Source organism: Synchiropus splendidus, chromosome 1, assembly GCF_027744825.2.
Source record: "Synchiropus splendidus isolate RoL2022-P1 chromosome 1, RoL_Sspl_1.0, whole genome shotgun sequence".
Classification (NCBI taxonomy): domain Eukaryota; kingdom Metazoa; phylum Chordata; class Actinopteri; order Syngnathiformes; family Callionymidae; genus Synchiropus; species Synchiropus splendidus.
In genome coordinates this window covers 69496668-69510971 of record NC_071334.1, presented here as the reverse complement: position 1 = coordinate 69510971, position 14304 = coordinate 69496668, and the positions used below count along the sequence as shown (strand labels likewise).

At 43.9% G+C, this 14304-nt stretch overlaps 1 protein-coding gene across 2 annotated transcripts; it reads left to right on the top strand.

Moving 5' to 3' along the window:
• Positions 1–899: 899 nt before the first annotated feature.
• On the top strand, positions 900–14063 carry dab2 (DAB adaptor protein 2). Of its 2 annotated transcripts, XM_053853481.1 has the most exons (15): positions 900–1045; positions 6502–6743; positions 6802–6941; positions 7150–7248; positions 7313–7444; positions 8163–8246; positions 8385–8408; positions 8476–8526; positions 8616–8678; positions 10713–11258; positions 11986–12109; positions 12278–12868; positions 13061–13203; positions 13272–13346; positions 13751–14063. In XM_053853481.1, the coding sequence occupies exons 2-14, from the start codon at positions 6617–6619 to the stop codon at positions 13332–13334; spliced, it is 2187 nt and encodes a 728-aa protein (XP_053709456.1). In that variant the 5' UTR covers positions 900–1045; positions 6502–6616; the 3' UTR covers positions 13335–13346; positions 13751–14063. The 2 variants fall into 2 exon arrangements, with proteins under 2 accessions (XP_053709456.1, XP_053709457.1); XM_053853482.1 differs by lacking the exon at positions 10713–11258.
• The last annotated feature ends 241 nt before the right edge of the window (positions 14064–14304 follow it).

Here is a 14304-nt window from a genome sequence, read left to right as displayed (position 1 = left end):
GTCTCATCAGACCACAGGATAGTTGACCAAAAGCTGGGATGTTTCTTACTGAGCAGTGGTGTCTTCCGAGGTTTACGTCCATGGAGACCTCCTCTGTGCAAGACTCGCTCAATGGTGGACCGAGACACCTTTGTCTCTGCCTGGTCAAGTGTTTCCATGAGGGCCTCGGTTGTCATCTGTGGGTTGGTGATTTTCCTCACAAGTTTGGGGGACACCTTGCACTTCCGTCCAGGGCCACTGAGGTTTTTAACGGTGTTGAACCTCTTGTACTTGTTGATGATGCTCTGGACGGTTGAAAGAAGGACATCATACTGCTTGGAAATAGTCTTGTAAACTTTTCCTCCACTGTGGCTACGAACAAGACGCTGACGCAGGTCCTCGCTGAGCTCCTTCTTCTTAACCATGATGACCAGAAATGAAGAATGACCTGAACGCTTACCCCCTTTTTATACTGTTCTGGAAGGATGAGTTTTTTCACTTTAACATTTGGCCAACAATGTTTACTTCATTGTGAAGTCAGTAGGAGACAGAATTACCACATTTGGCACATTTTTGTTGAAAGACTGTCAGCGGTATGAATAATTTTGAACATGGCATTTTTGGGACACCAGAAATAAAATATCCCAGAAATATATATTTTTTATTTTTTTGTATTTTTGTCATTCTTTCAATTGTTGGCCACATAGACACGTTTTTTTTTTTTTTTTTTTTTTTGAAAAAAATATCTCACAATAACGGCTTGCTTTACAATTTCCTTTTTTAAGTGGTATTTTGGTAAGTTATATATTGTTTTCCGTACGGCCGTGTTTCTCGTGACCCACTTTTGCCAGCGACGTCTCGATGACCGACGCTGCCGTGGCACGTGAACGCAGCACCGCCCCCTCTGTCAGACCGGCGCTCCGGGCTGCGAAGAGTTAAACTGCTGCTCCTCTCAGTCCAGCGCATTTAGCGGAAAACATCTGACTTGCTGCTGGTTTCCTCGGAGCCGCGTTTTCACTCGGCTCGCCTGCTCTGACGCCAGACGGACGCGGACCCTCGCCACACGGTCGGTAGCCCGGTGTTGCTCTGCGTGTTGTGCCTTTAAACCAGCGCGTGACCCTCGGTGTCCGCTGGCGCAGCCGGACTCAGTCGAGCCGTTGGAAAAGTTTCACTCCTTTTTCTTTCCGACTGACTTGGCGGCGTTGCCGTGAACGTTCAGCGTGTGCTTCTGACGAGTGGCGGTCCTGTGCGTGTGTGCTGTTGGAGCGTGTTTTGGCGGTGCATGCCAGTGTGAGCGGTGTCCCCAGAGAGAAGGGGGTGCTGCGGTGTTTCACCATCTCACTCACTCGCCCACTGAGTCACTCCCTGATTTCCTCCAGATGTGCGCGAGCTGAGGCTTCCTGGCTCGGGATTGTGACATTGCTGCCCTTGCACTCACTGATCCTGCTGAGCCATCAGTGCTACTTGCTTTCTGTCCCTCCAGGAAGCATGTTTCATCACTCTCCATCAGCTCAGAGTTAAACTGTAATCCTTTAACTGCAGCCTTCACAAGCTTCCATCCCACTTGGATCGAAGCTCCTGGTGACTTCACTGGTCACCTCCTGGTTCTGTTGTGAACCCAACTGGCATGCGTTTTATGGCTTTACAGCCGCGCCGTAAAAGCCAAGGTATTCCAGAAAAGCTGGCTGTTGTCCTCCACTTGGGTGTATTTACCCAACTTCAAGTTCAGTGCAAAAGTCCTCTGGGCTTCAAACAGATGACACAAGTTGTTGACATAAATGCAGACTGACATGTAGGGCAGTAACATAACAGTACTCCCGACTCGTGGATGGGACTTGAACTCATTACCTCACTTACCATGCTGCCTTTCTCAGACTCCACAGACTCCGACAAACTGCCTTTTGTTGACTGCAGAACCAGCTCAACTTGCTGCTTTATATTCCACATACACACATACGTACATAATCAGCCTTTAGTTTTGGGACCCGAACCAGTGACCTACCTGATTTACTGTGTCTCAATCCTCTCGTAAGCTTTAACCTTTACCAGTCACTTTCATTGTCACATTCTTCATTCACCAATAGAATTGAAGGTTGCGTTTTTTAGCATCTTAGTACTGTGAATTGTTTAAGGCGTTGAACTGTAACATTTCTGACCTTTCTTTGTGATGCCAAAATTTTCTGTTTTGAAAATGATCTTTTTGACCCTTATGAAATATGTATTGGCAAACTTGGCACTTGTTGACGACGTACCAGTACAAGCAAGTAACAATCTGACTTACGACTGGGAACGGTTCCAACCAGCCGGTCGTAAGTTGGATTGGACGTAAGTCGAGTGCCATTCAAAACAGCCAACGCGAGGGTTATAGGTGCCACTGTAGTGGTAGACTGCTGTGTGAGAGTGAGATGCTGGGATACTGTGCTGCTGTAACTGTTGTACGCGATGCTGGGCTGTTACGTGGTTGTAAGTACGGGTGGACGTAAGTCGAGCTGGTCATAAGTCGGATGAATATGTACTGACATCACACTTGTTCAAGAAATAAGTCCAACAACAACCATTTTTAATGATGTCTCATACTGAGTATTTGACGAGTACAGCGAAATTTCCTCACCAGTATCGGTGCGAGTACCAGTACTGGTATCGGTATCGGGACGTCTCTAGTCGAGACCATGCATTTTAGGAATTGAACAAGTAACCTTCCTGTTATTTCCCATTCGCAGTGTACTGTATTAGCATTGCTCATCACGCCCTTTTCGTGTCCTCAGTTAATTCTTTTCTGTCCTTTCGGAAATGACTCTCAACTGTCTTGTGTTGACGTTGTTGAGAAAACTTGTGGCATACATTTGTGTAACTCTGTTATGCAGCTGTGACCATGGGGCATTAAACCAGTCACTTTACGGACCCATTTTTTTGTTGCGCCATGTTTGTAGTTTCTTTCAGCAAGAGACGCTGCATGTCAAGTGTCAAGTGAAAAAAGAACATGTCACTTTAGTTCCTGGTAGTTGACCCTGATATCTGTATATCATCAGATTTTACCAGCATTTTTCTGGCATCAATCACCACAGATGTCAATAGACTGGCCAACTCAATGGCTGATCAGGGTCGTTTGTTCAATTACATTTACACTTTCAAAGTGATTTGTTGATTATTGAAAGTATAATTTACCATTCATGTTTGGATACTAATAACAACGTCAGTACTCGGATTGATTTTGGCCTATTTCTCTGTACTCTTACTCGTCAAATACTCATGAAGCACAGATTCTTACTGCAGTGTTCCCTCGCTATTTCACCTTCCGTGGATTCAGTGTATCGGAGGTTTTCACAGGGCTGTCAACCTTGATGTAAATGTGCTACATCATCTGTGAAAAGTCACGTGGATCTGGGAAAAAAATGTCATAATAAAACACTACACGTAAATGTAAAATTATTATTGTTTTTGTGTTCGTAGTTTTAGACTTTTTTTTAATTCAAATGAACACTAAATAATGACAGCAGTAGTTCCGGAGACTCTGATTTGATCTGATGACCTAGCACTAACCCAGGGTTGCATGATGGCGCTGCTACTTCCTTCCATTATGCTGCTTTAACTGTCACTTCCCGGAACGCAACCCCCACAATAAATTAAATAACTCTGTGTTTGTTGAAATCAAACTTTAAAATGGTTGTTTTTGTATTGTTAATTACTTGTATTGGTACTCTGTATCAGCAAGTACTCAAAAGTCAGTACAACTACTTTGTCGGCATGGTATCAGGACATCGTTGGGTATTTACCAACTGTGTTGTTGCTTTGCTTTGCAACTATGTAGATTTCTGTGTCTTTATGGACCTGATAATCTGTCGTCTTCAGCTTGGACATTTCTAAACAAAAAGATTTGGTGGACTGTGTGACTTCCTGAGATGTTTAGGACCACAAGAGACGCCATCTCAAGCAGACATAGTGATAGCATCAGTATTTTTTAAAGTATTTTCTGTAGCGCTTCCACAGAAAATGAAGTTGTGCTGACGCTCAATAGAATGTTGTCATTGCGTAACATTCTGACGCACTCGTAGCTCCTTTGTTGGTCGTGTAACATGCAGGCTTCCTCATTCCTTCAGGCTTTAAAAACTCTGCATCTTCAGCATGTAAACACAGAAGCAGTTTTTAAACTAGCATCACGAGATATATTGCGGCGCTAGCGTAACATTAACTTCCGTTAATTGCTCAACCTTTGCCCGCGGTCCAACCTTTGGTCCATTGCGGAGCCCGGATATCCTCCGCTGGCTGGCAACAGAGCCAGTCACCTCTGGATGTGCTCCTGACAGGTAGGCATGCGGGACACCTGCGCTCTTCTCCAACACCTGCAAGAGGGTTTGATTCCATTCCCTGATTCACTCTCACTGACTTTGTTTCAGCTGCTCTTGGTGTCTCAACTTTCACCGATGAACCAATTTGTATCTCTTGAAACGTTTCAAGCAATAAATGTCTGCTGATTTTGTATTATTTATGTCATAGTTGTGGAGCAGCAATCCTCCAAATTAAAAAGAAAACTGGAAATTCAATTCATAAATTGCTATAATCGCTCACTATCTTTCTAATGTTTAACAAATCACATGTGTGATCACATGATCATCACTGACTTTCCTTCGCCAACCAAAGACATTCAAATCGGGGTTTGAACGGCGACTAAATAAAGACGGAGCCCATTCAGGATTCGGGTTGATCCTCAAATTTCTGATGAGGCATCGACAGTCGCTGCAGCCTTCCGAGGATGCGCTGCTTTTTTATTGGCCGAACTGTTCTCCGAAGCCTGTCCTGTAAATGTTCACGAGCTGCTGTTAAATTTTTATGAGGTGCAAAAATGTGAATCTGTTCAAGGTGAGCTACCTGTGGATGCATTGGACGCGGTTCCGAGCGAGTGCTGGGAAGCATTGATGGAGGTGTTTAGAGAGTGGAGAGCTCCTCCTCCCAACTGCTTCACGTTTGTCTGCTCGCTGATAGTGAGGCCTGAAGGTCTCGGCCTGCTTCTGTGGGATTACTCCCTCCAGCTGCTGGTGATATTGAACGAGAAATTAGCTGGTCCAAAGTAGCCACTGGACCTGTGTAGGTCGCGCCAAGGCAGCGTACCATGACTGGAGTAATATATACATTATAGATATGTGTCATCATGGCTAAAATAAGAAAAAATAATAATTATTAAAATAAAGTAAATATATAAAAGCTGCAGGTGTAGCTGTCAAGTAATTTCAGTATCAAGTATTCTACTATATATTGTATAAATTAGTCAAGTAATGGGATGGAATATATGTGTAATGATGTGTTGCTATGAGTTTTGTGTTTCACTGAACACAAGTGTTTGTCTTCACATCTTCACATCAAGATCAGTCTCTTTACTCTTCTTCAGCAGCTGCCATCTTTAAATCTAGCACTTCATGTGTTGCACGTGTGACGTGAGCGCGCTGTGTCGCAATAAAAGCAGAGCGTGTGGATAGCTCTAATAAACTAAAATAAACAATAAATCAAGGTAGGAAAAAAATAAAATAAATTAAAAACTCTGCTTCTTTAAAAACTTTGCTGTTGAGCACATGAGTTATTTGAAGTCCATAAATAAAATTGTATCAAAGAAAAACTCATATGAATTATGTTTTTTTTCAATGAAATATAGAAGTTTGAAAGTGGTTTCTGCCAGGATTTTTGGAAACTGTGGCGGAGTCTGTCCCCATCAAAGGTTTTTAAAAACAATTAATCACCATAATCATATCCACCTCCAATATGTGTTTTCAACTTGTTTCCACTTTGTTTTATTTGATCACAGAAAGTTTGTGCCAGGAGTTTTGAAACTGAAGATGAAAAAACAAAGTAGAATGGGACACAGCTAATGAAGAATAGAAAAACAACGTTGCAAAGTTTTGACATTTACTAAATTGGTGACAATAAAAGTGCAACTTTTAATCATGAGTAAGATTGTGACTTGAGTTCTGGGTGACGTTTGTTACAATGTTTCCAAAGCAAATTGCCTCTTTCTTATGCTCCTACGACCTAACTACTGCCTCCCTCCTGTCATCCACCAGGAGGTGGTTTTCAAGCTCTTATTTACTCTGTGTCCACAAATGTTGCTCAGATTGAAGTTACAGGTGTCTGCCACCTGCTGGTGTAAAGTCGTAACCACATCAGGCTTTAAGTTTGCAGCTGAGCTTGTTTGAATGCTGCAGTGCTGCCCGTCGCAATTTTGTGACATTGGTGCATAAGGTTAACTCGACACTGCCATCAGGTCCTGGGCCATATTAGCTAAAAGAAGCTTCTTCTTTCGTGAAATGTTAAATGGGACAGAACTATATTTTTCACATGCTAAAGCTTGCAAAGTAAATAAATCGGTCCTCAATGCCGAATGTGGTCTTCAGAACCACAAACCTGTCCTGAAAACACTGTGTACTAAAGTGTCTTGCATTCCAAGCAGCGAATCATTGTTGCCCGAATGGATACACTGTACTTCAGAAAAGGAAGGCGCTTTGATCTCAAAGATTGTTTGTCTCTCTTTGACAGACTCACCAGTGAAGCATGTGTGGATGCTAACGGTCGTCTGCTCGGTTTGCCCTCGTTCCTTTTGAATCTTGCAACCGCTTGGTCCTTTGAGTCTTGAGTCATCTCGACCTTCGCCATGTCCGCCGAGGTGGAGAACCCCATGCAGGTCCCTGCTGATCCGACCGCCTCCAGCCTCAACAGCCCCCCTACCTCGCCGTCGACAGCCGCATCTAAAGTCCCGTTCAAGAAAGAGAAGAAGAAGAGTGAGTCAGTTCGTTCTGTGTTTTGATTAAGGATCACCAACTTTTTTTTTGTTGACAGTACTCGAGAAAACGGATGAGTACCTGCTGGCCAGGTTCCAGGGCGACGGTGTCAGGTACAAGGCCAAGTTGATCGGGATCGACGACGTTCCTGAAGCAAGAGGCGACAAGATGAGCCAGGACTCTATGATGAAGTTGAAGGTGCAGACTTTAATCCCAGACTCGCACCAAAAAGGTTGCGGTTCACGCCAACTGCGCTGCCTGAGGAGTGACTTGTGAAGTCGATTAATAAATCATTTATTCTTAAAATCACCTCAAATAACAGTGGGGAAAAGGCTAGTGTATAATAGAATATTTGTACAAAGTGTTCAGGATGCAACATTTTTGTTATTTTCTTTTCCTTTCTAAGGGCATGGCAGTCGCCGCTCGCTCACAGGGGAAGCACAAACAGCGGATCTGGATCAACATCTCTATGTCGGGCATCAAGATCATCGATGAAAGATCAGGAGTGAGTGACAGGAGCTTCACATTCCTGAGTCAGGTCATCATAACGCGTCCTCTGATCCCTGCAGGTGATCGAACACGAGCACGTGGTGAACAAGATCTCCTTCATCGCCAGGGACGTGACGGACAACCGGGCATTTGGATACGTGTGCGGGGCCGAGGGGCAGCATCAGTTCTTTGCCATCAAAACGGCTCAGCAGGTCAGGGACCAACTGGAGATGCTTTGTGGGAAGAGATGAGAAATGAAGGGGTGTTTTCGCTGATATATTTGTATTGGCAGTGAAATGATGTGGGGGAAAAAGGCTTGGAGTTGAGGTTTATGAATAGCTGCAATAACGTGTTTTTAATTTGAAAACAAGTGTTCATTTTTTTTAGAAGAAGGCATGAAAAATGTACATTATGTTGGAAGTTAACATTTAAAAATGTCAACTACCAAAATATGCCTATAAATATCAAGGAGATCATCAATAATAAGTAAGAGAAGTATAAAAAATACAAATAATTTAATTATATTTTAAAATACATTTTTAAAAAATACAATAAAAGATTTATAAAAAAAAAATTGTAGTATTTTGACAAATAAAAATCTTTCTCGCTACCTTAAATGTCAAAAAATGAGGATATAGTAAATCTGAATTATTATGTAAAAACTAAAATGTGTATTCCATATAAAATGAATTTAAAGTGATCTGGGTTTTACAGATTTATTTCTGAAGAAAGTAGGAAATATAGATTTTTCAATCAATTTCAATCAAAGATGATTACATGGTGACCGTTTAATAAATACAATTTGAACATTAAGGAGGAACAAAATAAAAATACTAGTTTTGGCTTCTTTCCTACATCATGAGAGATGACATTTTATTTTTAGTTTGTTAATAAATGTTAAAAATCAATTTATCTTTTGTCACATTCCAGGCTGAACCTCTTGTCATCGACCTGAAGGACCTTTTCCAAGTCATCTTCAACATGAGGAAGAAGGAAGCCGAGTCTTCTGAGACGGTAGGTGACTGTTACCACTGGCGTTTGAGCGTCAGTGCTGCCTCCTGGTGTTCGTTCACCAAACAAGCGCGCCACACATTCCATTCAGCTGATGCCGTTGTCCACAATAAGCCACTAACAGCAACCTTCTGTCCACAGGGAGAAAACGGCGGCACAGTTGAGGTAAGGACTTGGAAGCTGTGGCTTTGAAATAGAGCCTCACTTTTTCCTCCAACTCTTGTCCTTCCAGAATGGAAACAATGCTGGACTCAGTGTGGACGGAGCGGTGAAGGCAGGCCAAGTGAGATTTCCTGTCCGCTCTCTCGGCAACTCCACGTTAATTCGGTTGTTAATAGTCGTCGGGTAAATACAGTGTCTTTCTGTTTGCAGGCTGTGGAGCAGCTCGACCTTTTTGGAGACATCACAACTCCGCCAGACATCCAGGCTCCCCATGTGAGTGTGTGAAATATCTGTCATGTTCTGAGTTGCATTAACACACCAAAGCCCTGTGAGGGAGTTGCTGAGAGCAGGGTTACTTCAGCGTCGGGAGCGTTTCTGACTTACTGTAACGGCGCAATCCAGGATCGCTCGCAGACCCCATTCATGTTGTCGCCATGGTAACTGGGAAAAACCACCTTTCTCTCTTTCTCTTAACACTTTCTGCTTTTACTTTTGATCCTCTTTTGTTTTTAAACTCTGATTCATGTGCTTGCTTTTCTACGGAAACATTTACTGGAATGACTTAATGACTTCAAAAGAGCTTCTTCCTTCCTGTTCTTTTTTCCCTGCCGTATTTTTGACAACCTTTAATTATTCAGTAAAAACTTCTTCCTCGTGATTTATTGGTAAACAAACAAAAAATATTGCTGCTTATTTTTATTCGTTAAGCAATCAAGCAAATGTCAGTAATTAAAAACACTGATAAATAATAGTTGTATTTTCATAAATCAGACCTTCCACATTGTTGATTCATTAATTTAAAAAATAGAGTCCATTATTTTAATCTTTTTTTTTTTTTTTTTGTAAAATTGTACCATTATCACAGATCAGGTCTCTATTTTTGTTTTATCTTTTTGCACTGAAAAATACTTGTAGAATTTTTTTTTTTTAAATTGTTGTCAATTCATGAAATTCAAAAGCAGTCTAAAAACATGAAAACAAATGTATTGTAGTCCGCTGGAATCGCTGATTTCTATTTTATTTGAAGAATCAGTGATGGAATTGGTTGATATTAAGATCAGTGAAATGGTTTCCGATACTTATTTATTGGTCTTTTCCTTTGCTTGTCTGTACTAACAAAGTGATGTCAACATTGTGTTTTCTCAATTACCCACAAGTCACTTCAAAGCTGAAACAAAACACTTCCGATTAGTCTGTGTTTGTGTGTGAGCTCAATTCTGAAAAGATTCTCGCATTCTATCAGTGCTGCACAACACCAATGCACGTTCGTTTATCCTGACTAGTTTGAGTAGCTTTTTATGCTAGCACTTTAGCTACGCTGTGACTTCAGCTATGCTGGTGTGAGTCAACACCTCTGCTATGTCCAGCGTGTCATTATTCTACTGTCACATTTTGTTGTTGAAACCAATAAGGAACATGTGGCAATATTGCGGCCGCAGTTTTGTTGTTGCCTTGTCGACTTTTATTGTGTCGCGCACTAGACCGAGCACGGAGAGTTTTCCAGGCTCATGAAAGTGAGACCGCTGAAATTAATAATGATTAATTTCACGGAGCTAGATGACCAGCCTTTCTCAGGTGTCGCTTATGTGGAGACGGGAATGACCGGATCTGTCGCCGTTTTGGAGTCGGGTGCTGCGTACAAGTGGCCAGTATGTAAATATTTCACCGACTCAGAAAGGTCTCAAGAGATTCTCCAAACTGCAACGTCTCACATCGAATTAATGTTTCAGTCGTCCTTTTTACAGAATACTGGCTGCATTCCGCAAGGTTTTCCTATTTGTTTCCTCCTTGAAGAGGTGTATAAAAACATGTCTGAATTAAAACAGTCTGTAAAGCTGCTTCGTGACACCTCATCTACCCACTACATATTACAACTCCTCACCGATATCGCGGCCCTGGCCCTGCAGCCCAATATACTGGACTTTAGCCCTCCATCTATGTCAACAGAGAGATTTCAGCTCCGTGTTTACAGGCAATGAAATGCCTCCGTGTTGTGCAGTCTAGAACTTCATCAATATATTGAATCATCAATACCTGTCATGCACGTCGTCAGTGTTTGGATTTGTGACCTGCATTTTACATCTTTTCAGAATTGAGTTGACGTTTGTCGAACTTGCTCCACTGACGAGTCAAAGCTGCCGCCCCTTCACACTCATAAAAGCTGCCCGTTCTCACATCAATTACTGAAGTGGCGGCAGCTTTCAAGTGTCGCCGTGAAACCCATCAGTCTGTTTGTGAACGTGTTTGTCTGCAGAAGTGATTCATGACTCTCCTCTTCTCTCCCCCCGCCCCCCACGTTATCGCCAGGACTCTAACGATATTCTCTTGCTGGACTTTTCCGCCGAGGTGGACAGTAATCAGAATTGTATAAAGGGGAAGCCCGGCCATCCCCACAGAGAGAACCCCTTTTCTACGACATTTGGATACTTCCCAACCCCAGACAGTGACCCTTTCAGAGACGACCCCCTCTCCGTCTCCCCCTCTCACGCTTTCCTCACCACCAATCACCCAATCAGCACAGCTGGCACCGGTCGGACAGTTGATGACCCTTTGAACGGAGACTCGGAACACTTTGGTCGGCAGATTCACGACCTGTCCAGTAAGACCATGATTCTTGCTCTCAGTAACGGCCAGTGGCCACTAGGGGGCACAATACCTCAGGGAAACTCAATAACCATGATGGATGGGAATGACTCTGGACCAGTCCCCTCACACAAAAACCCCTTTTTTGACTCGCCGCCTGTTTCAAACGGCGACACTCATCACTCCCCGGAGATTCATGTAAAGGAATCGGTTGTAATAAGCCCACCGCCGCAGAGTTCTAAAGCGGGACGAGGTCGCAGGAAGGCAAAGGTGACGCTACATAGCTGCGTGGTGATGCATGCGTGATGCGGGTTTCCGGGGTTTCCACTGGTGTTTTTCTCTATTATTCCTTCCATCAAATCCTCCACTGGGAGAGCAGAGGTCATTTTGGGGTGGGGCCACATCAGAACTGGGAATGTTGTATGTTACCCCTAAGGGATGTTTCCATGATGGCAAGGTGAAGCAGATGTAAAGAACATTAAAAGAGGTATTTGAGGGTGGTTCAAGACACGTATGAGGACAGTGCGACAGCATGCAGACTCGAGGTGAGGCCCTTCTTCCTCGCTCTGGTGACGGATGATGTTTGTGGATGATTTAATGTTTTGTTACAAGAGGAGAGAGGACAGAAGGAGAGGGAGGTGTAGGAGAGAGTGCAGGTAGGATGGAGTGTGGCAGCAAAAGCGAGTTGAATATTTATCTTGAGGAAATTTGTTATGCCTGTTCCTTGTAGAAGAAGGGAAAAGTAGAAGATCTGATTGTGGCCCCAGGTCGGCGCACTATCCGACATCTAATTCAGGGATGTGTCCTTGTTGTTTGGGTCTTTCCTGTGATGAAAGCATGTCCTGGTGTTGCTGCTTTGCTCATCTGCTCGTGTACTCTAACTTTCACGCTCTCATGGTTTCTGCTCCGGTAAGTGCATGTCAGTCCTAGAATCCAGGCATGACAAGTCGATGGCAGATCACTTGTGTCTGTTTTGTAATTGTGCTCTTCTAACTAGTCCTCAGCCAGCGACCTGTTTGGAGCCGACATGTTTGCTACCCCCAGCGATGACTCGTCTGCAGCGGGCGGACTCTTCAACAGCATGCCGACCCCGTCTGCCACCTCCTCCATCGCTGCTCTTGGTAAACACGCCGCGGCGTCGTTTGATCCCTTAGCTTCAATCTTGAAAATGTCTAGTTGCTGGTAGAATGGCGCATGTGTTTTATAGCACTAAGAATTACTTTTAGAACGTCTAAATATATGCATCAAAACGAGTTGCACTCAACTCTCCTTTGTTCCCTGGCATACAGGAAATCTTCAGTTGGGGCCTCCGGCTATGACCAACATGTCTGCTCCAAGCATGTGGGGAGCCCCCACTACTGGACCCTCAATGTTCCCGGTGCCAGGCATGACTGCCCCAGGACCCATGCCCACCTACCCACAGCCCTCGGCCTTCGGTGGTCTTCCCATTCCCCCTACTGCCTGGGGTCAGCAGATGCCACCACAAATGTCGGGCCCCCCTCTCTCCCCACCCCACCTCGCCTGGGGTCAGCCCGCACCAGTGTCTCCTGGTTGGGGTCAACCTGGCAATCCTTTCCAAACTAGCCAGGGTCCATCGCGCCCACCCCCGAGGCCGCCTGCGAAGGACCCTCCCAAAGTGGAGAACAATGCCTTCACCGCTCTGGACCCCCTGGGAGACAAAGAGAAGAAGATGGGGAAGGACATGTTCAAGGACTTCCAGCTCGCCAAACCACCAGCCATCCCCGCCAGGAAAGGGGAGGCCAACGCTGCCTCTGGAGGGAAAGAGGCCGGTGCCTTCGACCAGTACTTCTCCAGTAAAGTGGGCGTGGCGCAGGATGTCGCCGATCATGATGACTTTGACATCAGTCAGATGTCTGCAGGTGCGATTTCTCGTGAGCTTCATTACACGTTATCTGAGCGGTCTGGCCGTTTTCCTCTGCTCTTGATCTGGTGTGAAATTGTTCCACGATATCACGGTGACGACCAGAGTTACTGATGCTTGTACCGTGACGATGACGTGGCTTCACTTTGGAAAATGACTTTTTAATGACCATGTTTGCTGTCATGTGCAGACGTTCCTAAACCGGCCCCAGCTCCAACCTTGGACCTCCTGGATTCCGCCTTCTCCTCTCCTCCCACTGCCAACCATTCAGCGCCGGCCCAGGTCCTCACTCAGAACATCTTTGATGAAGCCTTCGGGGTGCCTTCACCTGCGGTAAGACCAGCGCCTTCACTTGCCTGCTGTGAGCCCTTATTGATCATCTTCTTCTCCGATTCATGCAGAGCGCTCCAGTCGGACAGAGCTCTGGGTCAACAGACCCTTTTTACGGGAATCCTTTTGCCTGACTGCTCTCACAAGTAAGTTGTTCAATAAGTGCCGCAGAACATGTTCAATTGTGCTACGAGTTTACGATAACAATTCCCTATCACACTTATTTTTGAGGTGGGTGGTTATTTTTTGTCGGTTTTATCTTTTTTAATTATCATTACTGTGTTGAAAGTAGGTGTATCAAGAGGCAGTCACGTATTGCTGTTGTGAGCCACACCAGTAGGTGCCACTGGTTCTACTTTTGTAAAATCAAAAGCAACGAGGAGGCGTTAATGTGGAATGCACATTTGAACTGAAGAAAAAAATAACTGAAGTTTTTTTTTTTTTTTTTTTTCATTCTAAATCTGTAAAATTCTATAAAACAGGTATGAAAATCAGCATCTGCTTTTCTTGATTAAACATGTTTTCTTGTGTGTCATGTGTCTTTTGACAGACAAATTGAAGAAGTGTTGCTGAAAACATCCACCCAGATCTTCAGGCTGCTACAAGAAGCGCAAGACAATCCAAAGATGAACTCATCTCACCGGACCCTACGCACCTCCCCCCCCGCAACAGAACCATCTGATGCTGTTCTCCCGCCTGTCCAATCAGTAGTTGCCTTTTTTTATGAAGACCACTGATCTGTGAATACCATGTTATGTCCTAATCTGCTGAGGGGAAAAAAGGGAAAATGTTGCATGAGGGAAGACATGTCCAAAGAAGTTCATATATTAATGTTCCTCGTATTAAAAGAATAAAATAATTGAATGATGAAAGTGTTTGTCTTTGAAAACAGCGTTACCTAAATTCAACTAATCTGGGTGAGCTCATGTAAACTAGATCTTGATTTGCTACTCACTTGTTTGTCTTCCAGACAAAGTTTCTGGCACAAATGACGACATGAGATACAGTGGTGCCTCGGTTTTCAAACGTCTTGGAATTCGAACTAATCGGAATTCGAACAAAAATTTCGAGATTCTGATTTCAAACGAAAATCCAGAACTCAAA